Genomic DNA, 26,002 nt, shown 5'->3' on the forward strand with positions numbered 1-26,002 from the left:
TACCTTGCTACTCCATACGTATATGGGGAAGTTTATGAACTGCGAGTACTTCTTCACTAGATTTTTAATAGTCTCCAATTCAAGATAGTCCGATGCCTCCTCTTTCATGACCAAACTAAGGGATTAAAAGAAAATTTAAAAAATTAGGTCTTATATACTGCTAAAATCCCCTTTCCAGGGTTCAGTGTAGTTTACATCAATTAGTTTACATTCATCAGTACAGCGCAAGGGAAAGCAGACCATCAGAAGATACAAAAAAAACCACAGCCCTGTAAGCAGTTCTAGGGTACAATACTGTAAATGGTTAATCATATAACAGTCTTTGGGAATAAAAGTTTTTAGCTTCTTCCTAAACCTAAGGTAGTTATTTGCCCTCAAAACAGGGAGTTCCCGTTCCCGATACAGGGAAGAGTGAGCTAAAAGTCTTAAGTCTGATTCCCTTGCAAGTCAGAGATGATAGGAGTAACTGTTCTTTTAGTCTATTGGATTGAGCTAGACAATGATATCAACGGACAAAATGTGATGCCATATCAAATTTGAAATAACTATACAAGTGGCTTTAAACCTCTTTCTTGCAGCTATGGGGAGCCAGTGTAATTTAACTAGACATGAGATACTGCTATATTTAATTTGAAAAACCAATCTTACTGCAGTACTCTATTTGCAATTTCTTCAGATATTGGGACTTATAAGGTGTGTAGTCAAGATCAGCAACTGGACCAGCAGAGTGAAGGCCTTCTGGTCAAAAATGACCACACTAGTCGTAGCTGCCTCATTTTATACAGCACTTTCGATGTGGGAGGAAAGCGTTAGGGAGGAATCAAGAACCCCCAAGCACTCTAGCTTCAGATTGCACTTCAAATAAAGTTTATATTTATATATATATATATATATATATATATATATATATATACACACATACACATATTAGAAGAATGGAGTAAAGGCAATTTATATTAACAGCCAAACTAAAATACTATCAGTGTAAACTGTCTTGAATACCCTCAAAAATATTTTGCCGACATGCAACATGGACATAACCAAAAAGAAAGCACTACACACCCCAATTTGCCCTTGAAAATATGGTGAAGAGTTTTACCTAGCTTTCTAACCATTGTCAGTGTTATTACATTTAAGGCTAACATCCTATTTAAAAATCAGAATAAAGGTTGTATATATTCACCAGAAAAAGGAAAGAAAAAAATGCCACTCAGTCTTCTAAATTTCATGTTTATTATCTCAAAGGGGGAAGTGACCTCACAACACAACTAGTATAACTTGTTGGTTCTAACCCAACTCTCCAGCAGGTTGGTAGTGGCCAAGTACCATCCAGCCACCTCACTAGCTTTGGTAGCTGTTTTAGCAAGGTGTAGGAAGGAGCTATGGACTGTGTGCTGCGTTATAAAAATGATAACTAGCTGGGTGCAATTGCATTATTATGAAATAAAATTCCTTGTCTGCCTTCACCGCCACAAATCTGATTTAAGGCAGCAGGGGTCAACTTCAGTTTTAGGTGATTTTGAGCCAAAAAGAACATCAATTTGTGACTGATAATGCAATCACATTTCCTCCTGTACAGTGATATAGAAGGATGTGAATTCTCAAAACATAAATGTCAATTACTAAACTTCTGGTTCCTGTGCTCTGAACTCTTGTTTCAAGGGCATCCTAGCCATTCATCATTTCTTTTCTCGCCACTTCCTGCCCTCTATCCATTTTTCAAATTCAACTTTCTTCCATTTTTCTTCCTCCTGAAATTGACTAGTTTCCATCCCTTCCCCTTCATGGCCACCCATCTCCCCCCCCCCCCCCCCCCCGAGCACCATGTCCTCTCTTCTCCCCTCCCAGGGCACAATCTCCCCCCCTTCCCCTCTACTCCATGGGCGTCATTTCCCTTGTGTTATCCCATCCCCTATTTCTCTCCCCTGGCATCTTGTACTATTTCTCCCCCCCCCCCCCCCCAAACCCAGTCTGGATCTCTGTTCTTTCTCCTGCTACAGGTACCAGCATCTTTTGTCTGCCTCTCCTCTTCCACTGAACTCAGGCATCCGACTCTCTCCAACCCCCCCCCCCCCAACTTGCAATTACTGTCTGCAGCACTAGATGTACACTGCTTCTCTCGAGCCAGGAACCCTCCCATTGTAGCTCCTGCCTCCTCTGATATAACTTCCTGTTTTCTGTTGATGGAATGCTATAAAGGAAGGGCTCCAGGTTCAAGAGAAGCAGCGTGCATCTAGTGCTGCAAACAGTAAAGATGGGAGGGCTGGGGAAGGAAAGGTAAGGTGGCAGCAGGAAGCTGAAAGAGGGACAAAAGGGAGACGGATACAGGATGTGTAATACTAGTAATGTGTTAAATTAGTATGAATTTAAAATTTTAACATGTTAATATGTTAAATGTGCAGCTCCACAGTTTATCCACGAGTATATAAGGTACTATTGATCATTACAACAGGGCTCAGCAAGCCATGTTAACCTGATGCCTGGGGTAACTACAATTAGACCTGGCACCTAGGTTTTGCAGGCAGGAACATATGGGCAGTAATTTGAACTGGAGCTGTGAAAAGCATACAACAGTGACTGCTCAGCAGGAATACAGAAAAAATATTCTTATATTCCACAATTACCTCATGGTTCAGTGTAAATTACAGTTTTAAGATACCAGAACATACGCTGGGAAGTACAAAATGTTACAAATTAACACATTAAACTTCTTTAAAAGAAAAGCTTTCAAAGATTTACAAAAAAAAATACATAATTTTTCAAAGTCCAGACCTGATTCAATAACTGAACAGCCAAATAAGCAAACCCTTTTTAAAAGAAAAATTCTTTTAAAATGAATACCCTTTGGATCTGGAATTTTTAGCATTAGAGTTGTGTAATAGATCTGGTCTTGTTCTGCCTAAAAGGCCTAGCAAGGGAAAATTAAGTTTCACACCAGATAATTTTTTTTTCCCGTTTAGTACAATAGATCAATCCAGTACAAGTGGGTTATGCCTGTCTACCAGCACGTGCCGACAGTTTCACTGTGCCTTAAGCCTCGATGCTCAGTCTCATCTCCCAGTATACCAATAAACAAGAGGAAAAGAAGCCAAATCACACAAGGGCCCCTGCAGATTCGGAACCCCACAAAGTGCAACATCCACATCTAAACAGAGAAGTCAGGAAAAAAGTCACAAGACAAAAACGAGCAGCACCTAAGGGAGGGTTCCTGGATTGATCTGTTGCACTAAAGAAAAGTTATCCAGTAAGAAACTACATTTTCTCTTAGCATGGCAAGAGATCAATCCAGGACAAGTGGGATATACAAAAGCAGTCCTCACATAGGGTGGGAACTGGCCACTCTTGCGCGAAGGACAGATGCCCCAAAAGAAGTATCCCACCGTGCTGCCACATTGACTAATGCTTTGTAAAGGAAAGTGCCAAGCCCATGTAGCAGACCTGCAATCTCAGCCAGCAGTACTGCATGGGATTCCGCAAAAGAAACAGCAAGACCTCGAAAGGAATGAGCCCAGAACAACAATGTGGGTCATTCCCCACCCCAAACGATATAGGCTAAAGCAATCGTCTCTCGCATGTAAAATGGGAGACCATGGCAAAGAATGTACGGTCCTTGTGAGGCCCCGAAAACAGCACAAACGTGATCCAACACATGAAAATCATTCACGATCACTAGGTAGCGCAACAGAGTGGGAAAGTCAGATCCAAAATCCTCCCTATGAAAATGAAGAAACCACCTTAGGCAGAAAGGAGGGAGCTGCAGGTCCAAGTTAAGATCCCACTGCGGACAGATGGCCCAGAAGGGGACTGCAACCGATTCAAGCCCCCTCCACTGCAGAAAGCTCACCGTGTCCAGACGGGAGGCCAATGAAGAACTGTTCACATGACCCCTGTAACAGGCCAGGGCCACCACTCGAACCTTCAAGGAATTCAAGGCCACGCCTTTCTTAAAAGCTGTCCTGAGAAAAGCTAAAGTCTGCGGCAAGGAGGGCTTCAAACAACCTCCACACCCTAGCATAAGCAATGGAAGTAGACTGCTTTAAAAAAGTGGCAATAAGTCTCGAGGTATCCTTTCCTCCTCAAGCGGGACCGCTCAAGAGCCAGGCTGCAAGACCAAAGTGAGATACGCTGTCCATCTGGATGGGCCCCTGATGTAGAAGATCTGCAACCAGGAAGGGGGGGGGGGGGGGGGGGGGGGAAGGGGGAGAAGAGGCAATGGTTTGGCCACCAGAAGACGAATGAGATCAGCATACCATGGCCAGTTCGGTGCCACCAGGACCATGCTGCCTGGATGGAGAGCCACCCTGCCCACCAAGAGAGGAATAACAAAGAGAAGGGAGTGTCAGCCACTGATGAAGCAATGCATCCACCCCCAACGACCCTAGCTCCCGCCAGCAACAGAAGAACCACAGGACCTTGGCGATGCACTTCCCTTGCCATGATGTCCAGAGCTGGATCAAGCCACGGGGAGGTGATAATGGCAGAGGCACGAACAGGAGTACCTACTCTGATGGATCCAATGCATGCCCGCCGAAGAAGTCTGCTTGTGTGTTCAGAGCACCTGCAATGTGCACTGCTGAAATCTGAGATGTTCTTCACCTAGACAAAAAGAAGATGAGCCCCCAAGGTCAGACACCACCGTCGCATTGTCTGACAGCACTCTTGACAGCTCACAGATGGAGAACCGGAGAAAGAGCTACTACAACTTTATGGATCACCTGGCGCTCTAGCTGGTTGCTCGGCGGCCACTTGCCCTGCACCATCAGCTGAAGGCAATGGGTGCCTACCCCGACAGGCTGGCATCCATAGTGACCATGATCCAGTCTGGGGCTGCCAGAGGATTTGCCCTCCAACAGGGTGCCCGGAGCCAACCACCATGTTAGCAAGCCAGAAGGGAACACGAGTCCAGGGAATACAGGCTGAAATGTCCTGATGGAGCAGGAACAAACATTAGATTCAGATCCCAAGGAAGCACCATCACATAGAGGGGAGGCTGAATGATCTTTAACGACCAAAATCCAGAAGGGAAGCTAATTACTTACCCCAGACAACCTGAACCTTGTACAAACCAAACATTCAAAATAAAATCAGAAAATCTCTGCAATGGACACCACCAAGACCTGCAACCCTTCTCTTTGACACCAGTTCTCCAAAATAAAAAAAATCTCATAGGCTAAAGAGGTTGATCTGTGTGATTGCAACATTGTAGCTACGATTTCAGATGAGTACCTGCTTCTGCAACCACATATTCAAGAGCTGAGCCATAAAAGAACAGACTGATCTGGTAAAACTGGCCCCTGCCTCAGGATGTTTCATATCGAACACACATTGGAACACCCTTTGCCAGCTGCATCAAGTATCCATACCACAGCCGATGCAGTCAATCCAGAGCCACCCTAACCACTGGACCTACACACATCTGCCTACTTGCTTGAAAATGTGGCCCACTGGTGGTCACAAGGAGAACACATACAGCAGGACCCAGAACCAAGGCTGAGTCAGTGCGTCGATTCCCTTCAACTGCGCCTCTTCTGTGGCTGAAAAACTGGAGCTACCTGCACACTGGCATTGGTTGCCATCAAATCCATCTCTGGCAGACCTCAGATGTGAGCTATCTTCCGGAAGGCTTCTCAGACAAGGCTCTATTCTGGGGTCCAATGTGTTTCTACTGAGAAAGTCTGCCTGTACATTGTCAACACCTGCCCCACTGAAATGTCCAACAGATGTAACTGCCTAGCTCAGCAGAAACACTGCTTCTACTGCAACCTGTTGACTTATTCCCCAGACGGTTGTCTAGTGGTTTTTTTGGCCCTACTAGCATTTCAGTAGGTTCTGTTTGCCCTTGAAAACCTACTGAAATGCTAGTAGGGCCAAAAAAACATTTAGTCTCTAACCTGCTGGACCACAGCTTCCTCCATAGACTACTGGCTATTAGTGAACACCCCAGCTGTGGAGACTGGCATCTGTAGTCATTACAATCCAGTCCTGAGGCTCCAGACTCACTGGAATGAGATGGCTCTTGGCCAGATTGACTGTCCCAACTGAGCTGATCAAAAAAAAAACTACCACCTAAGCCATAAACTTGCATGCTCTCCTGCTAGGACTTGGCCCATATTTAACCAGTTGCAATAGGGGCAAATCCCGTCCTCGGAGAGCACAAACTACCACCATAACCTGGAAAACATCTTTGGGGCCATTGCCAAGCTGAAAAGCAGCGCACAAAATTGGACATGCTGCTCCAAAAGAAGAAAATTAAAGAATCTGATGGGATTGCACAACTTCTAGGACCCACTAATCTGAGGTGATCTGGGTCTCCTCCTCGGATGGGGGGGGGGGGGGGGAGGGGGGGATGACACACCGATCACCTCTTGCCACAGGGTGCCTATTGTAACCAGATAGAAATTCATAATGAGGGTACTGGATCAAAAAGGTGTTCTGGGAGCAGAGGCACTGGAGTCCCAACCACTTTAACCACTCTGAAAGGACTGCATCCTTTGAAAGACTTGACCCCACAGAGTACCACTAGTTTTACCTGATTGGTAACAACATTCTGAGAAGGGGAAAAGAGGGGGGGGGGGATATTGGTCCACTTCCTTAGGTTTGTCCTCAGGGAGATGGGGAACCTTAGCTTCACTAAATCCTCTCAAAATATAACCCCCCCCCCCCCAACACTAAAGGGTAGCATGCAAAGCTTTGACAGATGCCACATCCATAGCCCAGTCTCAAAGCCACAAAGTGTTGAGCTGCCACCACCAGGGCCATACTCTTGGTCAAGGACCTCAACAAAGAACATCAGGAATGAGGAACCCAATTTTTGCTACTTCTCTCCAGGAACCCTTTTGTCCATCCAGTACTCTTTCCGCCCACCAGAAACAGGCCCTTAACCACTAAGCCCAGACACATGGGCACCTTTAGGGTCAAGGCTGACCAGTCAAACTGAGCTTTTAAGAGTCTCCATCCTGCAATTCTGAGGGTCCTTCACCATCTCAGTGGATGGCAGTGCTGTCCTGGTCTTCTTGCATTGACAACTGCATTCACAGTAGGAGGCTTGAACTCCCTATCCTCAGCTAGAAAGGGTTAAAGCTTAACCATCACCCTGGCCTGAATATCCCTACTCTGTGTAAACCATGTCTAATATCTTGGTTTGTGGAAAAAGACTTGACAGCTTCCTAATCCTTTTCTCCAAGGGATCCACCTTTCTAGCAGCTCCTCCTAAGAACATCCTCCTCAAAATTGACCTGGGCTATGAGATCAAACTTACCTCTGAAGAATCCAGAATGGAAAGGTCTGATGTCCCCCCCCCCCCCCCCCCCAAATACCAGGAGGCAATGCCCTTCAGACCCTTTGCACTGTTAACTTGGTTTCTTGGCTGTCCTCAGAGCCTGCACAGGCCAAGGAACAAACGTCTCCTTCAACACAGTTCCCTTCTTTCCAAACATATAACACTGCTCAAATTAATGGCTGGCTTAGAAGTATCGCAATAATACTCTAAACTAGAACTAACTGTACCTGTTTTGCCCTGCATATCTGGACCAAAGAATTATAAAAAGTGGCTGCAGAAGAACTGTTTAGTGATACCTCTTAGAATAGTCTGGAATTGGTGGAGAATTGTATCTACTACTCTTACCCAGCTGAGCAATTGGAAAAAAAAAAAAAAACAACCTTCAATAAAATAAAAATAAAAAAAAGTTTCATATTTAAAATTGCACACCAAAGGCTAAACCACCATGGCTGGATTTAACACATTCAGTTCAGAAGTATACTCAAGATTTAGGGGGTGGAGATTACATCCCCCTCCCCTGAGGTGCTTAACCCTAGAACGCATATTGGGGGCCTTTTAGGCCCCCATGCTTACATTTTTGCTATTATCTGCAAAATTACTTTAGTTAGAATTTTGAAACTCAAGGTATTACTCAAGTATGTCATTGTTGATAATATCCAGTTCATATAATTTTTTTTCATAGGCATTATGGTGTAACAATGCTTGTTTGGTGAAAACTACATCTGTACGAATTGGGGGCCTTTTAGGCCCCCGCTGTTTTTATCATGTTCTCAGAAGTGTTTGTGTGTCAAGTTACTTTATTTGTACTCAGTAATGCTGGTGGAGGGGCCAGGGTGTGGATAATAACATGTGAGGATGTCATGTGATTTTTGGAGGGAGTGCTAAGGCCATGACATCACCTCAGGTCCTCTGAACACTGAGGACAGTATACACTGTGAGCTAATTGCTGAAGGACCTGTGATAAGATAAGCTGTTGAGAGGAAATCTGTTTCATTTTCTAACATCTAGTCAGCAATGGCACAGTCTTCCTCCAAGTGTCTGACTGACCAAGAGATTGAAGCGATTATGTTTCAAAGCGATGATGAAAGTGAACTATCTTTGTCTGATGAAGAATATCTGCCACCAGCTAATCAAACATCCTCATCCAGTGATTCTTCTGATGATGAAGAAGTGAATCTAGTGGATCCTCAAGAAGTGATAAGTAGAACATCCAAAACGAATGTTTTTTGGGACAGTAATCCTACATTAGTCGGACGTACTCCAATACACAATATTGTGAGACAGGCTCAAGGAGCTGTGGGAAGTCCCAGTTACTTTACCCCTAAAGATGTATTCTGTACTTATTTTTCTGACAATATTGCAGAAGAGGTCCTATTATGTTCAAACCTAGAAGGAAGACGTATCGCTTCAGCAAAAAATAAGTCCTGGAAAAATATCTCAAAAGAGGAACTTTATGCATATATTGGACTTTTCCTGCTGGCAGGGAGTCAAAAATCGTATGATGTCCCAATACGAGAATTATTTCTGGACCCACTTTCTGATCCACACTATAAGGCGACAATGTCAGTGGGCAGATATGAGGAAATTAGAAGGATCATTCGCTTTGATAAGCGAACTCGTGCAGCGAGGTTTGAAACAGATTACTCCAGAGCCAGGAGAAAGAAAACGAAAGCGTTGTTTCATGTGTCCAAGAAACAGAGGAAAACTGAGCGATATTGTTCCACTTGTAAGGAAACTGTTTGCAAAGAACACTCTTCTGAAAAAATAACATGTCAGAATTGTTTGGAAGACTAATATAATAGAAAAGAAAGTTAGAATAAAAATGTAGCTGCAGCTAGTTTGCTATAGATTTCTATGCATTTTTGTGTGTTTTCATGTCTTTGCGTGAAATTTGGGAAAAAAAAGATTTTTTGGTGTTTTCTGTGAAAAATTATAATTAAAATGTTGTCCACTATTCATATTTTATTGAGCAATTTTGAAATAAACTTGTGAAAGTTATTTAAGTGTATTTTTCTACGTTAATATGTATATTTTTAACGTCATGCGTTCTAGGGTTAATGCTAGTCTCAAAGAACAAATTTACAAGCCTATAAAGTGTCCAATGGGGCTCTGAGAATGGGCATTACTCAAGAAGTTCCTTGTATCAAATGTGGTGCAAGGGGAGGGGGAACTTAAGACATCTGTTCAACGTTTCTGGACACAGGTGAACCAAAATCCCTTTTGGACTACAAAAAAAAAAAAAAAAAAAAAAAAAAAAAAAGTTTACCATTTACTCTAATAATTACTTCTTTATTAGATGAGACCCTTGACAATGACTATCATGAAATTATTTTATATGTTGCTATTGGTGAAATGTTAGGCCAACAGACAGGATCAACATAATGCAATGCTTGAACTCAGCATATTCATTGACGCTGGAGGTACAGAACTGTTGGTGGGATAAGTCAGAAGATTTGGTAACCAGTGGGGTTGGCTATGTCTGGACATGCAGCTGTGTCTTGAGCTATTGAGGGCCCTGCAGGGAGGGTAGGAAAGGGGCAGGTTCTTTTCCAAGCCCACTGTAAGTAACCAACAGATTTGGTTGGTATTTTGTTAGAGAAAGGATAGGGGGTGGGTGGAATAATATCAAAATGAAGTAATTTGGATGCTGTATAGCTGTGGCTACACTGTACTCAAAGAAGGTTGGTTTGTAATTTTGATATCTATTATGTTAATAAAAATTAAATATGTCTGCTACCTCCCAAACTTGGAGGGGGCGAGGATCTGAGTGTGGGCAACACAAATGTTAGTGCCTGCCTTGCTGATTTCTAGGGAGAGAAGCAAGAAGTGTCCATCATTTCATTAAAATATACATCTTACAGACTGTTGCCCACATTGAGCCTGCCTGTGGGTGTGAAATTGTCGGATATAAATGCTATACATAAATACAAAAGAATTTTCTACTGAAAACTGTCTTATGCATAAATTGAACATGAGTAATTTCTTAACTTATACACTAGTATATAATGGTACATACAGCTAGTTTATAATGGTTAGTATGATAATTTGATACCTAAATCTTTCACCATCCATACATACAGCCTGCAAAAAGGTGGGAAAATGTGGGATACAAATGCAACAAATAAAATAAATAATGGACAACTTACGTGATTGTAGTCCCTCGCCCAAGGGTATCACCACGAGGGTCTTTTATCACAGAGAACTCATTAGAATCAGATTCCCAAATATGCTGTGTATCATTGTTGTGCTTAGATGTAACAACAACACGATCTGCTACAAGGAAGGCAGAGTAAAAACCAACACCAAACTGTCCAATTAGCTCAGAGGTTGACTGGCCGTCTTCCTGTGCCTCAGTAATCTTGTTCAAAAATTCACTTGTACCAGATTTGGCAATAGTTCCCAAGTTTTTAACAAGCTCATCCTTTGTCATCCCAATACCCGTGTCTGTAATGTGTAGCATGTTCTTCTCTTTATCACACTGAAGATAACAAAAAAAAAATGCAAGATAAAATTAAATATAACAGCAGCAATCAGAATTACCAGACACTGTTCACAGATCTGATTGCAAATGATCTGGCTAGTATTCAAAGGTACTTTTAGTCTGTAAAGGTTTACCTTGATTTTCACAGTTAGTTCTTCATTACCATCCAGTGCAGTTTCATCAGTTAATGAAATTAATCTAATTTTATCTAGTGCATCAGAAGAATTTGAAATTAATTCCCTTAAGAAGATCTGTAAGAGAAAACATTTTGCTTTAAAAAGAACACAAAAGGAAAAAAAAATACAAATAAGGTACCCTTGAACAAAATCCTTACCTCCTTATTTTTGTATAAAGAGTTAATAATAAGCTTCATCATTCTGTTAACTTCAGCCTGAAATGCAAACTTTTCCGATTTCTCTCTGATTTCTTTAATCTGGGCCGCATTTAATCCATCTAACTGAATGGCTTCTTCCTCTCTGTAAAATAATTGGAGAAATTCAGTCTGACACCAGTAAGATAATCAGCACACACAGGGGCTAATTCTAAATGTTTCTATCAAATCTACCAGTGGTCATATAAAAATGTTAAAGAGAATCAAAGTGCTGATCTTTGGAGGTACCCCACTAATAACCTGTCACAGGAAGACATTTCCATTCTTGCAGTACTGAAAATGAACAGTCTGACAAAACTCAGAAACCCAAGACAAAACTACCATCCAAACCAATAACTCCACAATCCAAAAAAGTTTAGCATGATCCACAACATCAAATATGCATGCTAAATCCAATAGTACCACCAATGCTAAATCACCAGCATCCAAAATACTCTGCATTCCACTAAGGAGCGCTGCCAAGTTTGTCACCATACTATATCCTCTACAAAATGCTGCCTTTCTTGGGTATAATACAGAATTCACCTCCACAAAACTCCACTAACTGCTGAACCACTATTTTCTCCCAAAAGTTTAATTAAAAAGCATAAATTAGAAATTGGTCAATAAGCTATTGGATCCACTGAAAAAGTGGACATTACCTTTCAAAACGGGATGAACCAACACGTTTCCAACTCTCAAGGTATTCCCTCCAATAAACTGATTAAGAATAGATGAAAGTCAATGGCAACAACCCTTGTTAGGATTGTAACAACCAATATGACAGAACAGAAACCAATGAAGTGGGTAATTTTCTTAACCTGCCACACTAATTCTCCACAAATCCAAAGAACATTCAAAATCACTCCAGCTCACCCTACCACACACAGTCTCCAATTTTAAATTAGTGGACCAGGGTCTTGATCAGCCATCATCACCAATTTCTGTAAATTAGTTATCTTATCCACAAAAATGTTACTAAACTTTGATGATGTAGGTTCTTGAATAAGTGAAAAACTATTGAATACAATTTTCAAGTAGGACATATATGCTGTTCGATAAGAGCAGTAAAATCAACCTTTCTGGCCATCTTCACTGCACCATCTAGCATTATTGAAGTAATCTGCAATTAGAGCCAAGTTCATCTGTATGACGCTTATACCCTCTGCTCAGTGTGCAGCAGTGGCTAAGAAAGCAAACAGAATATTAGGTATTAGGAAAGGAAAACCAGAATGAGGCCTTTATCAATCCATGCTGCGACCACACCTCAAATATTGTGTTCAATTCTGGTCACTGCACCCCCCCCCCCCCACCAAATATATATATATAGCTTAGCGGTGTTTAAAAAAAGGTTTGGCTGGCTTCCTAAAGGAAAAAAGTCCATAGACCATTATTAAAATGGACTTGGGGAAAATTCACTGCATAAAATGTATTGTACTGTTTTGGGATCGTCAGATACTTGTGACCCGGATTGACCACTGTTGGAAACAGGATGCTTGGTTTGACTGACCTTCAGGCTGTCCCAGTATGGCAATACTTATGTACATAGTTGTTCATAATGTCTAACCTGCTGCATCAACAGATGTAACCCAGACTGATACTATTGTGAAACGCACAGAGCAGCCCTGACCCGGAGCATAACACAAGTAACTATGCTTCAATACAACCAAGAAAATATCGAGTGAGAACAGGAGGGACCTGGGCCGGCCCGGAGGGACTAAAGGAAAGCCAATTAGCAGGCCTATGGGCGGGACCAGAGCTTGAGCGACAGACGGGAAGGAAGGCGTGCCGAGCGAAGAACACGTGCTTCGCTGCTGCTGCTGCATGCCGCCTGAATGAACTCAGAGGAGGTACGCTTTTAAAATTTAAGAGGAGAAGGGGGGGGGGGGGGGGGTTCCTGGTGCTGGGTGCGAGGGAAGCCTGATGGTGGGTGCTGGGTGGGAGGCAGGTCTGATGTTGGGTGCGAGGGCGACTGGACATGGATGGAGGGCAAGAAATGAAGAAGAAAGGAGGAAAGTAAAGAAATAAATGGAAAGGAAGCCCTGGAAATGGAGTTAAGGGAACAGATAGAGAGCAGCAGAAATCAGCGACTAGAACCAATATGGATAGGAAAAATCATTTTCATTTTAGTGTTTGGAATATGTCGAATTTGAGAATTTACATCTGCTGTCTTATTTTGCACTGGGTATACTGGAGCTGTAACAGCTTACAGAAATGATTTATAATGGAAGAAAATCATGTTATTTTTTTCTCCTATACTAGTATAATATTTTCAATGATGTCTGTTTATATGCGCCATGGCTGGTGTAAGGGGTGTGGCTATAGGGGTGAAGTAATGTGGTGACCCCGCCCATAATGAGTACCGGCACTTTGCAATAAATAATTCGATTTTGGGTTGCTGTTTGGGCACTTGGTCTCTGAAAGGTTCGCCATCACTGGTCTAGTCTGTAATGCTTAAAAAAGGAATGCAAACACGCTCACGTCGCAGCTTTACAAGTGTCCACTGGTGGTACCAGAAACTTCTCTGCCCAAGACACCACTTGACCCCTCGTAGAGCGGGCCTTAAGTTTTTCTGGGACCTGTTTCCCTGTTAAGAGGTAAGCCAAAGCTATCACCTCCTTAAGCCACCTTGAAATAGTGGGTTGGAAGCTGCTAGGCCCTTGAGGACCTCCAAAGAGCAGAAACTGGCGGTCAGATCATCTGAAATCCTCTGACTTTTAGATAATGCCCGAGTACCCTTCTAACGTCCAGCATCCGCAACCTGCGCAGTACCTCCGTACTAGAGGAGGATCCCAAAACCAGAAAAACAGATTGAGTAAGATGAAAACGCTTTGACAACCGGACGTAAAGTTACTCTTTCCTTTGAAAATTTAAAAAAAAAAAAAAAAAAAGAAAAAAAAAAAAGAGACCTGCAGGAAAAGGCCTGCAATTCTGACACCCATCTAGCCGATGCTATGGCTACCAGAAATACAGTCTTGAGGAACATGACGACAAAGGTTCAAACGGGGACCCTGTAAGGACAGAAAGCACGAAGTTCAAATCCCAGGCTGAAAAGATGTACCTGACCAGAGGGCAATTAGACAGACTTCCCTCAAAAAACAGGACATATCTGGATAACTAGATAAAGACTTACCTTGGACTTTACCTCGAAAGAAGGATACCACCACCAACAGTACCTTTAGGGATGCTAGAGCCAATCCCTTATCAAAACTCTGCTGCAAAAAGTCCAACATTTCCGCTACGGAAACACGAAGGGGAGAGAACACCAGTCCTCAAAGATTTGCCAAGTCCTAACATAATTTAAAGTTGACGACTGATGATGCGATCGGAGCATAGTGGAGATGGAGGGATTATTCTTCATAGGTCAACAAATATGCCTGTTCAAGAGCCAGGCCGCAAGACAGAATCGAGCCTGGTCTGGATGAAGAATTGGTCCTGGACCGAAAACCTACTTGATCCAGGAGATCTGCGAGGCCAATCAACCCCCCCCCCCCCCCCTTCGTCTCGATCCTTTGAATGAGCGTCATCCCAGGAGGGGCCATGGAGGGACCGCGTAGAGAAGATCCAGAGGTCAATGCTGGAGAAGAGCATCTATGCCCTCCCACCTTGACGTCTATTCTGCAACTGAAGAAGCGAGGCACCTTAGCATTGAGACTCCAGGCAAACGGATCCAAGAGAGGAATCCCCCAGCGATCCGTGATCATTCAAAATGCTTGCAGACTGAGGGACCACTCTCCCAGATCCAACAGGTTGAACGACAGGGAGGCCTCGGTATGACCACAGACCCTGAGCAAACTGTCCCATGCAGTGTGCTCCCCAGCCTCTGAGGCTGGGGTCCGTCATTGGCTAGATTGCTCGTCTGCAGCCACCAGAAGAGAGTGTCTCACTCAGAGGCCTGAACAGGCAACCTCTAAGGATTCCAGGACCTGTAGATAAACTCGAGCACAGGGAACATGCATGCACATCAAAGTCTGAATCTGTAACCGCAACTTCAGAATTCTGTTTTGAGGGAGAAAAATCCAACCTCGTGTGGTGTCGAAGGACACCCCCAAATACTCCAGAGACTGAGAAAGAATGGGATGGCTTTTGGCTAAGTTGATTACCCAGCTGAGGGACTGCAGGAACTGAACCACCCGAGCTGTGACCCTCTCTTGGTACGACTTTCGTCCAGGTAAAGATGAACTAAGATGCCCTCCTTCCTGAGGGCAGCCGCCACCATTACCATCACCTTGGTGAAAGTGCGAGGAGCTGTGGCTAGACCAAATGGAAGTGCTTGAAACTGAAAGTGATGCCTCAAGACTGCAAAGCAAAGAAACGTCTGGTGAAGTGGCCAAGTGGCCAGATCAGAATATGAAGATACGCCTCCGCCAAAACCAATGCCGTCAGAAATTCTCCTGTCCCGACAGCGACAATAACGGAACAAAGTGTTTCCATCCGGTAACTGGAAACCCTGGGGGCCCGGATGACTGTCTTGAGGTCTAAAATAGGTTGAAAGGAGCCTTCTTTCTTTGGAACCACAAAGTAAATGGAATAGCGTCCCTGTCTGACTAATGAGGCTGGCACGGGACAAGGAGAAATTAGACCTTACCTGCTAATTTGCTTTCCTTTAGTCCCTCCGGCCCAGCCCAGGGAATGACTGATGGGTTGTGCACGTCTTCCAGCAGGTGGAGACTAAGAAAACGGACTCATCCGAGAGAGTCAATAAGAGTCCTTGCTAGGTTGAGAAGAATCCAGTATATAATACCAAAGCAGAAAGAAAGACAACCGGTGTACTTGGGAACCTGAGCAGCCAAACACACAAGACCAAAAAAATACATCTGTGGGACATGCTGAAGATGTTGTGCCCCCATTTGACAGCAGAATGTAGCATGTCAACATTCTGTGTTGGTAAATTTTTATATCTTGTCTTTTCTTAAATAAAGAATTAGAAACCAACAAGATAGCTCTCCTCAAATACAACTAAAATACCACGCTCTTAGCAAAACTTGCGTCAAGACAAAATGTAAACATATCTATAGCTGTATGTGAGAATCTGGGCCGGTCCGGAGGAACTAAAGGAAAGCAAATTAGCAGGTAAGGTCTAATTTCTCCATCCTTAGCGTCCCTCTGGACTGGCCCAGAGAATGACTGATGGGACGTAACAAAGGGATAAGTCAAGGGTGGGACCCAAGCAACACTGCTGTGAGAACCTGCCCTCCAAGAACCGCGTCTTGACGGCCCTGCACGTCCACCTTGTAATGTTTGGTGAAAGAGTGCAATGATGACCAAGTTGCCACCCTACAGATTTCCAATGGAGGAACCAAACACCTCTCAGCCCAAGAAGCGCCCTGCCCCCTGGTAGAGTGGGCCTTAACCCCTTTGGGCACTGGTTTGCCTGCCAACAAATAAGCAGAAGAAATCAGCTCTTTTAGCCACCGAGAAACAGTGGGCTTAGACGTCGCCAGACCCTTCCGGGAACCTCCAAAGAGAACAAAATACATCTGCCGAAACGCGTCTGAGCTTCAAATAGAATTTGAGATGACGTTGTTCCTCCGACCCTGAGGAAGACCCCAGGACGGGCAGAAACACTGCGAGACATGAAAACGCGAAAAACCACCTTAGGAAGAAAGGAAGGTGGTAAAAATCACTCGGTCCTTAGCAAAGTTCAAAAACGGAGACAAACAAGACAGAGCCTGCAACTTCGAAACTCTCCTAGCCGAAGCGATAGCTACCAGAAAAACCACCTTGACAGTCAAATCCTTCAATGTACAGGACGTCAAAGGTTCAAAGGGCGGACGGGCCAAGGCCGAGAAAACCAAGTTAAGGTCCCACAAGGGAAAAATAGACCGCTCGGGAGGCCTAAGGCTAGCCCCCCCCTTAAAAAATGAACTACATCCAGATGAGCAGCTACAGACTTGCCCTGGACCCGAACCCTAAAGCAAGATCTGAACTTTAAGCAAGGACAAAGCCAGACCATTCTCGAGCCCGTGCTGCAAAAAAATCCAGAATCTGTGCCACAGAAGCCAGAAAAGGGCAAACACCGGCCTCGTCACACCACTTCTCAAACAAACTCTCCAAGTTAGGATATAGTTCAGAGAAGTGGAACGGTGCAGAGATCTGAGCGTGGTGGCCACCACTCCAGCTGAGTAACCCCTCTTATTCAACTTCGCATGCTCGAGTCAGGCTGCAAGACAAAATCGACCAGGGTCTGGATGAACTAATGGTCCCTGAACCAACAGTTCGGGATCCTCCAAAAACTTGAGCGGAGAGTCAACCAACAGGCTCCGAAGGTCGGCATACCAGTCTCTTCAAGGCCAATCCAGAGCTATCACAATCAATTGACCCCTGTGTGCCTCTAATTTTTGAATTAGATGACCTATCAGCGGCCATGGAGGAAATGCATAGAGCAAGCCCCCCAGCCAGGGCTGTAGAAGTGCATCGATGACCTGAGCTTTCAAGTCTCTCCAACAAGTACATCGCCTCCCCAACCACTGCGAAGGTGCCAAATAGATCCATGATCAGAAGCCCCCAGCAACGCACCACTGCTGAGAGCCCATTCCCCGAGATCCAGAATGTTGTGACTGAGAAAATCCACCTGCACATTTTCTACTCCTGCCACGTGTGCAGCTGAGCAGATTCTTTTGCCCCCTTGACGATTGACATATGCCACCACTGTGGCGTTATCGGACATGATAGGGGACAAAACTCACAGTGCTAGGCATATTGCCCTCATCTCCAACTGATTGAGCTTGTCCTTTTCCGGCGTCCAGATGCCTTCCGCATACCGTCCCAGGCAATGAGCCCCCAGCCCATCAGGCTGGCATCCGTTGTAAACACGATTCACTGCAGGGCATCTAGAGGCATGCCGAAGCCACCAAAGGAGACTGCCAAGCTCTTGAGCCAGAAGCAGTGGTTTTCTCCACAGGGGATTCCTCTGACGAGACCAACTGGAGAGCAGGGATCTTTGAAGCAGTCTCATGTGGGCCCTAGCCCAGGGCACCGCCTCTATAGTCGCCACCATGGAGCCCAAGACTTGAAGATAGAGGAACTGACAAACCAGTGACTGCAACTTCACAATCCGGGCCTCTGTGAGAAACATCCAGCCCAACCAGGTGTTGAAGCGCACCCCAAGTAATGCAGAGATGCAAGGGCTGTAGATGACACTTCTGGAATTTTACTACCCAACTGAGGCATAGGAGAAACTGGACACCCTTCTCTGGAAGGACAGCTGCAATGCGGCTTTCACTCCCCCACTAATTTTTTTTTTTTTTTTTTTTAACAACCACGCCAGCAAACTGGCAGGGAGAAGCGTAGAAACGAAAGAGCGCAGAGCCGCTTCGTCTATTTTTTTTTTTTTTGCTTCTAATAAACTGCAGCTGCCTCTCCCACTCTCAGCCATTCTTCCCTCAAAGAGTGAGGCGCTAACCCAGTCCACAAAGGGAACTGAACAATGAAGGGAGGACGTGGGGAGAGGGACCTAGTCCCCTGGGTAGGACACCCCCCAAGGCAACGATAGGACCCTTTGGACCTGTGCCTCCAAACCAGGTTCCCAGCTGCAGAAATAGGTGCACAGGTAAGAACCTTTAAAACTACAGATAAGAGAAACGAGCGTGATAGGGTTCACCACCTTGCACCTGCTACAGATGGACAATACAGGATTCATCTCGACCTAGAAAGGGCTCTTAGTGACTCTTGGATGAGTCAGTTTTCTCAGTCTCCACCTTTTGGAAGGCGTGCACAACCCATCAGTCATTCTTTGGGCCGGTCCGGAGGGACGCCAAGGAAATATCCTGAAGGTCTAAAAGCCTGAGTAGAGTGGTCTGCACCGTACTCACTTTGAGATGAGACCGACGGAGACTCCAGAAAGGCATCTGAAAGTGGCCATACAAATTCTAAGGCGTACCCATCTCAAATAACCGATAACACCCACTGATCGGTAGTGATCTGGGCCCACCTCTGAAGAAAATTAGAGCGAGCTCCCACCGGAATCAGAGGAGGGTCCCGCGCACCTTTATTGGGATTGACGGGTAGGGGTTTGAAAAGAGGTGCCGGAGTCTTGGCCACCATGACAAGAGCCACGCAAGGACAGAGGTTTCTGAAAGAACCTAGATCTCTGGGCCTGAGGCTCCCTCCCAGACCGAAAACAGCGAAAATCACAAACTCGTCCTCTGCCAACCGGTTGAGCCTCGACCAGCAACTCTAGGCCTATTTTCCAGAAGACAAGGCACTTTGGTATCCCCAAGGCTACTAATTTATCCAACTTGTCTCCAAAGAAGGAACCCCTAAAGGGAAATTTACTCAGCTTAGACTTAGAGGCTGCATCTGCTGACCAACCCCTCAACCAAAGAGAACAGGGGGCCAATACCCCCAAAGCCATGGACTTGGAGAAGGCTCTCAAGCCGTAAAGTCATCCACTAAGAAAGTCGAGCCCATCTCAATTTTGGCCACTTCATCTATGGAAGACAAATCATCCGACTCCTTGTCCAAGCTTCTTTCAGACAAGCAGAAGCAGGCCCGAGTTTTTTTTTTTTTTTTTTTTTTTTTTTAATACAGAAAGAGATAAAAATAGAGAGGAGACTGAGGGTTCACCTGCTGGAGACTGAGGCCCAGATGCACTGAAAAATTGTTAGAGCCCTTCCCTTACCGATTCCCTTAGCGAATCGGTAAGGGAAGGGCATGCATCAAGGAATAGGAATGCAAATCAGCTGCTCGTTGTAGCTCACTTGCATTCTCTATTCCATCGGTAAATAGTCGGCCAGTCGAGCATGCGCAGCCAAGCGTTATGCTGGCTGCTCTGCGCATGCCAAGAACATCCTTTATGGCAATAGGGGTTCAGTTCACTTGTGATCCCAAATGGTGTTTGTTGGGTTACGGGAATAAGGGAGGGAAGGCATGGCAAACTCAAATAAAGCGTATGTGCCTAGCAGCAGCCAAAACAACAATAGCACTGAAATGGAAACAAAGAACAGGCCCCACGAGACGGGATTGGGAAAATAAATTGTACTTCTTGATGGGAATGGAAAAAATGACTGATAGGCGAAAGGGAAAATATAAACCCAATGCGGAAGATTGGTTACGATTAGGTGAGCTAATGGGGGGAAAAATAAAAGAATGTTAACAAAGATTGAATGTTACAGATGAGCTATGTATAGGAATAATGTTTAAGAGTGTAATACATTGTTGGAATATTAATAAAAAGTTTAACAAATAAAAAAAAAAAAAAAAAAAGAAGAACATCCTTTATGGACATGCATCACTTTAAAAAAAAAAAAAAAAAAAAAGTTTTGTTTTTTAAAGTGTTTTAAAAGAGACCAGCGCGTTTAGCTCAGCTCAGCACCCCCCCCCCCCAATCGAGATGACAGCTTCTGCACCGGCCTCCCCGCCATCTTCTGCACCCCTGACCGCAGCTGCCACCCCCCTGAGGTCGTTGCCGCTGCTCCCCTCCCTCCGCCTGCCACCGGGCCCTCACAGCGCCTCTCACCTCCTTGTGAAGGTGCTGCAGCAGACAACAGCTGATCGCTTCGCTTCAGACTTCCCTTCTTTCCTCCTTGGCCCGCCCTCATCTGACGTAAGTTACCTACATAGGTTACTTATGTCAGACGAGGGCAGGCCAGGGAGGAAAGGAGGGAAGTCTGAAGGAAAGCCATTAGCTGTTGCCTGCTGCAGCGCCTTCACAAGGAGGTGAGAGGCACTGTGAGGGCCCGGTGGCAGACGGAGGGGGGTGGGTGGAGGGGGAAGCAGCGGCGGCGACCTCCTCAGGGGGCGGTGGGGCCATGCTAAACGCGCTCATTTTTTTTTTTGCTTTTGTTTATAAAGTGAAGCTTTCAAAGTGGATGTATATAAAGAAAAATAGAACACAAACCTGTCTTTTTTTTCCTGCAAGTACTTTTTTTTTTAATCCTAAACTTCTATATTTGAAAATACAAAGCTATGTTGTAATTCTTTTTGTAACGCCATACCTAGGGATGCATCCTCTCAATACAAGAGGAAATAAGGCACTGCAGATTAATGATATGAACTTCTGCCTGCTAAAGGGTGGTCATTTGGATTTGAAAGCTTGTCTCTTTAGGAGTAATGATTTTAGATATTTAAATTAAATACTTACCTTTTAACAACTTCATCATCTGTCCTTGAACCATCTCTGCTTTTGCCCAAGTCATCTTCTATTGTACCATCCACATCAGTCTCATCTTCAGCTCTAACAGATACTAAAGAATAAGAAATATTAAATTCCCTCTAATAAAAATGCTTAGACATTTCCAGAAAGCCAATTATTCAATTTTTAGACCCACAGGTTTCAGCTGTTAGCAAATACATGAAATAAGTAAAAGCTATCTTCTGATCTACACTTTCCTTCCTAAAAGCCACAACTACAAACTGCACAGCTTCTCCAGTAGAAAACACAGGATTTGGGGGGGGGGGGGGGGGGGGGGGGGGGGGTAATCCAGCTCCCTTTTTGCTTCTACCTCCAGTTTATCCAGGTGTCCTCCAGATCCCATTGCATCTTTCAAAGTATCAGGAACATGAAAAGAAAACTAAGCAGAGACATCAAGATCCTATGCTTTCCATTTCAAAAGCTGCTGGGGGAGCCAGAGGAAATTGGGTAAACTGCTAGAAGAGCCAGATCCTCTGGACCCCCCTCAGAGGGCCTAGCGAAGCGCCAGCTAATAGATCAAGATCCTGAGAACACTTGTGGCCTAGATGCTGTTCATTAACATTTTACCCAACGTCTCAATTATTAGTCTGGGAAAAAATATCCCTTTCAAACTTCCAGAGACAATGCCAAACAAAGTTATTTGGTTTTGGGTTTTTTTTTTTTTTTTTTTTTGCCTGGACAACAATTAGGACCTTGACTTGATCTTGAGGCTTGATTTAAGTTACAATCTGCAGGATCTGACTTTTACACAGTCCTACAAAAATTGTCCAAGTGCTTCAGTACCCAACATAAATGCATCTAGTTTTTCAGAATATATAGGTAGCAAGCCACATATATTCACTGCACTAGTATTTGTTTATTCAAATAATTGATTTTAGTGATAAATAACTAAGCTTAGTTACTTGGAAAATGGGGGGCAGGTACCTGTCTATTACATTGGTTGCATCTCATCCAAACAAATCAATATGTCAATGTTCTTGACATTCCCGTTAAACCAATGAAGGGGGTGGGCCGTATCTAACCAACCCATCTCATCCGAACAGATCAATATGTCAATCTTCTTGACATTCCCTTTAATCAATGAAGGGGGTGGGACGTATCTATCGAATCCTCAACCCCAGCGTGGCAGAAACAGAGTGCTTAGACGGTCACCGCCCACAATGAACGAATTCACTAAATTATCAGCCGGACCACGTGCCCAACAAGCGCGAGGTTCGGTAGTATACTGTTGGATTGCCAGGGTTTATCATCAATGGCCTACGAATTGCCATTGTACCACAAACCAACGGCCAGTTAGTTTTAACAAAACAGAAAAAACTGTGATGCTGTGTAAAAGAAAGGAGAGGCGACAATAATGCCCAACACAATTAAGCTTAAAACCAGCACAAGATTTCGTTTATTGAAACGCGAGTAGAGCTTTAGGTGGCTCTGATGCCACTAGCAGCCCAACAGGCATACCCGGCCAAAATAAAGAGCATCCTTTCACAGTCAAAACCCAGTCCCCCATCACATAAAGGGGGAACGATCACGGAACGTGCTCGATGTTCTCCGACCATCAATCCGCCACCTGTCAGAAGATGAAAAAAAACTTCCACACATCGCTCTAACCTTGCTTTTCTTCCCACAGGCCTGACCAAGTATGTCATCTCATGAAGGACCATGGCCTTAAAATCACCATGACCTACTACATCCCTCTTTCCCAGAGAAAAGAAAGCTAGCATACTAAAGTTAAGAAGAGAAGCTTCCAGAAGTCGCACGCGTGCGCGCACCCGAAACCACCGCAGCCCGCTGGAAAGAACAGAACAATTCTAGTTAAGCAACTCACCGAACACCAGGAGGATGCAGCACAGACCTAGCACCCACACCCGCCGCATGTTCATGCTGGTCCGAGTCTCCCAGTCGTCCCTCTCTTCAGGCACCACACACTTTCTTCCTCACTCAAGCTCCGAGCCACCCACTCCAGCGCCGCTTTCTTTAATAAAAATCTCAGCGGGAGGGGGAGAAGTTAGCCATAATCGACCAATTGCACCCAACCACGCAACCCAATTAACCAATCCGGTACTATCGGCAACCTCAATCCCTACCAATGATCGCCTTCCATGTACAGCTTCCTGCGTTCAGAGCGTGGCTTGCAAGGATTGGTTGAGACCGCCGCCGACAACCAGAATTTTTTTTTTTTTTAAAGCTGTATAGTATAGTGCTGCTTAGCGCAGCGAAGGGTCAAAATGATACCGTCTTCGTTTACACTATAGAGGCGGCACTCTGTGTTTGTGATGGTTTTTATTTAAAACACTATTATAAATTTGAAGGTCAAATGTGGACTACTTCCGGGGTTTTCGAGAATGTTTACCGTGGTAACGGAGGGGGTGGGGATGGTTTCTATGGCAACGTTTGTTCTTTCTTGGGGAAGAAGCTCCGCTGGTGGAATCTGGCTTGGGGCTCAGAGAGCTGACTTATCTGCATAAGACGTAAGTAACTTGATTGGTTGTCTACCAATGCCTAAAATTGTCCACCTAAAAATAAGCTTATAAAGCAAGGTAAACCCCCCCCCCCCCCCTTTTGAGGAATTGCTTTGCAGTATTGCTGTAAAATCACTCTGACTAGACGTTGTTAAATCGTGCATTTAATGCTTATTTTGCTCAGTAATACTGTAAACAAATTACAAATCTTAAAGACAAAGAGGTTACAGAATGCGCTTTCTTTTGCATGCAGTAAAAAGTACAGTGGAAATGAAGTAGGAATCCCATGAGACTGGCTATACGTCTGCTCCTCTAGTCCCATAGCTATGACGTAGTTTGGTTAGATGGCTGTAAACTGCTGACATATGCGTTCTTGACTTTGCAGCTTCATTTTGTAAAAATCTCAAATACAACAACTTAAAGCGCGAAATTTTTCCTGCTAATTAAAAATGTTTACTTGCTGGTTAGTTGCTTCAGCAAATTTTCAACTTTTAGAAACTGTTGCTTCGTTTTTATTATTCCCAGAGTTTCTTTGTTTTTTTTAAGTGATGCCAAGTATGACCCATTCCATTCCAAAGGATATTTTTTAAAAAATGGTGTGTGCAGGGTATACATTTAGAAAGACAAAAGTTGTGCTTTTTTTCCCCCCATCCATTTACAAAGCAATACAGCACGATATTTGCTTTTCCATTGGTGTGGCAGGTGGCTCAGTGGAGACACTATGAGGGTAAGTTTTAAATGAATTTTCTCAAGTAACTAGGCTGTTACCTGGCTAAATTCTTAGAACTGAAAACTGCCCTCAGTGGCTAAAAAGCATGCACTTATGCTTCACAGTATGTATACTCCTAGGTGTAGGGGAAAGGGGTGAAGCAGGAGGAAACAAAATACACAGGAAGCTAATCTCAGATTTACCCCTTTCTACACCTGTTATATATTTACAAGCACACTATGTAGTTTGGGATCAGGGATTCCAAAAAAGAGGTCCCAAACCTGCAGAAACTTGGACACTACTTCCTTTATTGAAAGTGACTTCATTCGCAATAGGTCACACATTTGATTTCTTCAAAATTAATCCCTGGAGAATTCTCCTTTATCCATTGGATGAGAATGCATATTTTGGCAATAAGACATGTTTCCTCAGCAACCCTCCAGCCTAGTCAAGACGTTTGGGTTATGCATGCCTACCAGCAGAGGGACACTGAGAACACTTAACTTTGAACACCATATATGTAACCTATGTAGAACCCCAACCAGCCAGTATCTCGGTCTCCTGCAGAGGGTAGATGTGCAGCCTGACTGGTCTGGTAGGCCCTAGGGGGTCTCTCTGTGTCTGGATTTTTTCCTTTGGGTTCTTCTTTTGGAGTTTAAAAAAAAGAAAGAAAGAGTAACCCTGTGCGTGGTACCTAGTTGTGCTTCAGGGGTGTGGGTCTGATGGGGCCCCGTTTTTTACCCCTTAGGGTGTTACACCTGGGTGGCCGGGTCCCGCCCCCTGCTCTGCTCCCCAGAGTGGACAGCTTTATGCCTCGGTTGCTGTGTTCGGGCAGGAGTCTTGAGTGCCAAATCAGCCTTCAGCAATGGGGCTCAAATAAATAAATTAATAAAGGTTATGTTGCTGTCCGGGAGAGCAGGGTATTGCTGTGTTTTCTTAGAAGAAGTTTGTTTTTTTTGCTTGTCTTAGCACCGGGTCCGTCTTTCCTTCCCTCTCTGCTATCACAGTGATGTGTGCAGTGAAGCTGCTCTGCTTCTGCTCGTGTGTGCGTCAGGGGGGGTTGAAGCGCCGGGAGCAGAGTGCAGGCTCTATGAAGAACCGAAGCCTCTATCGGCAGCACCTCCCGAATTGACCGCTGAGATTCCTGCAGCAGGAATGTGTAGGGCAGAGATTACCCTGAGGCGGGTTCAGCAGCAGTGGTCCTGTTTTCGGCGGGAAGTGGAACTGCCGTCATTTTGGATTTTTCCCGCACTGCAGAGCTGCCTTAGTTATTACAGGGAGATTTTTACCAGGTTCTGCCTTGATCGGTGAGAGTTCAGGAGGGATGGCGTTCCCTCCTGAGTTTGTTTGGACTCTTTATTAGGCCTGCAAGTCAAGGCCGACCGGAGGGGGGGGGGGGGCAGGTCCGGTGATGGCAAAGAGACCTCGCCTGGACTAGGCTGAGGATCTGGAGGATCATTCTCTCCCAAGTTCAGAGGAAGCTCTTACTGATCTCGGGGAGGAGGATCCATTGGATTCGGCTCAGGAGAAGGATTTGTTACTGCTGGGGGAGGACACCTCGGTGGTCAG

At 44.6% G+C, this 26,002-nt stretch overlaps 2 protein-coding genes across 2 annotated transcripts in view; one reads left to right on the plus strand and one right to left on the minus strand.

The window, feature by feature from the left end:
- Positions 1 to 23,242, minus strand: part of HSP90B1 (heat shock protein 90 beta family member 1) — a 58,167-nt gene extending 34,925 nt beyond the window's left edge. Inside the window, exons 1-6 of the mRNA XM_030214191.1 lie at positions 23,091 to 23,242; positions 21,215 to 21,317; positions 11,095 to 11,236; positions 10,895 to 11,011; positions 10,426 to 10,757; positions 4 to 115 (exon numbers count right to left, since the gene is read on the minus strand). Of these exons, the coding sequence (XP_030070051.1) occupies positions 4 to 115; positions 10,426 to 10,757; positions 10,895 to 11,011; positions 11,095 to 11,236; positions 21,215 to 21,317; positions 23,091 to 23,145 (861 nt within the window). The 5' untranslated portion in view covers positions 23,146 to 23,242. The remainder of the gene's footprint in view (positions 1 to 3; positions 116 to 10,425; positions 10,758 to 10,894; positions 11,012 to 11,094; positions 11,237 to 21,214; positions 21,318 to 23,090) is intronic.
- A 251-nt stretch (positions 23,243 to 23,493) lies between these two features.
- The window catches only part of LOC115477859 (putative tetratricopeptide repeat protein 41), a 72,795-nt gene continuing 70,286 nt past the window's right edge, over positions 23,494 to 26,002 (plus strand). The window contains exon 1 of the mRNA XM_030214970.1: positions 23,494 to 23,733. The gene's annotated coding sequence lies outside the window, so the exon portion shown is untranslated. The remainder of the gene's footprint in view (positions 23,734 to 26,002) is intronic.

This window comes from Microcaecilia unicolor, chromosome 9 (genome assembly GCF_901765095.1).
Source record: "Microcaecilia unicolor chromosome 9, aMicUni1.1, whole genome shotgun sequence".
Lineage (NCBI taxonomy): Eukaryota > Metazoa > Chordata > Amphibia > Gymnophiona > Siphonopidae > Microcaecilia > Microcaecilia unicolor.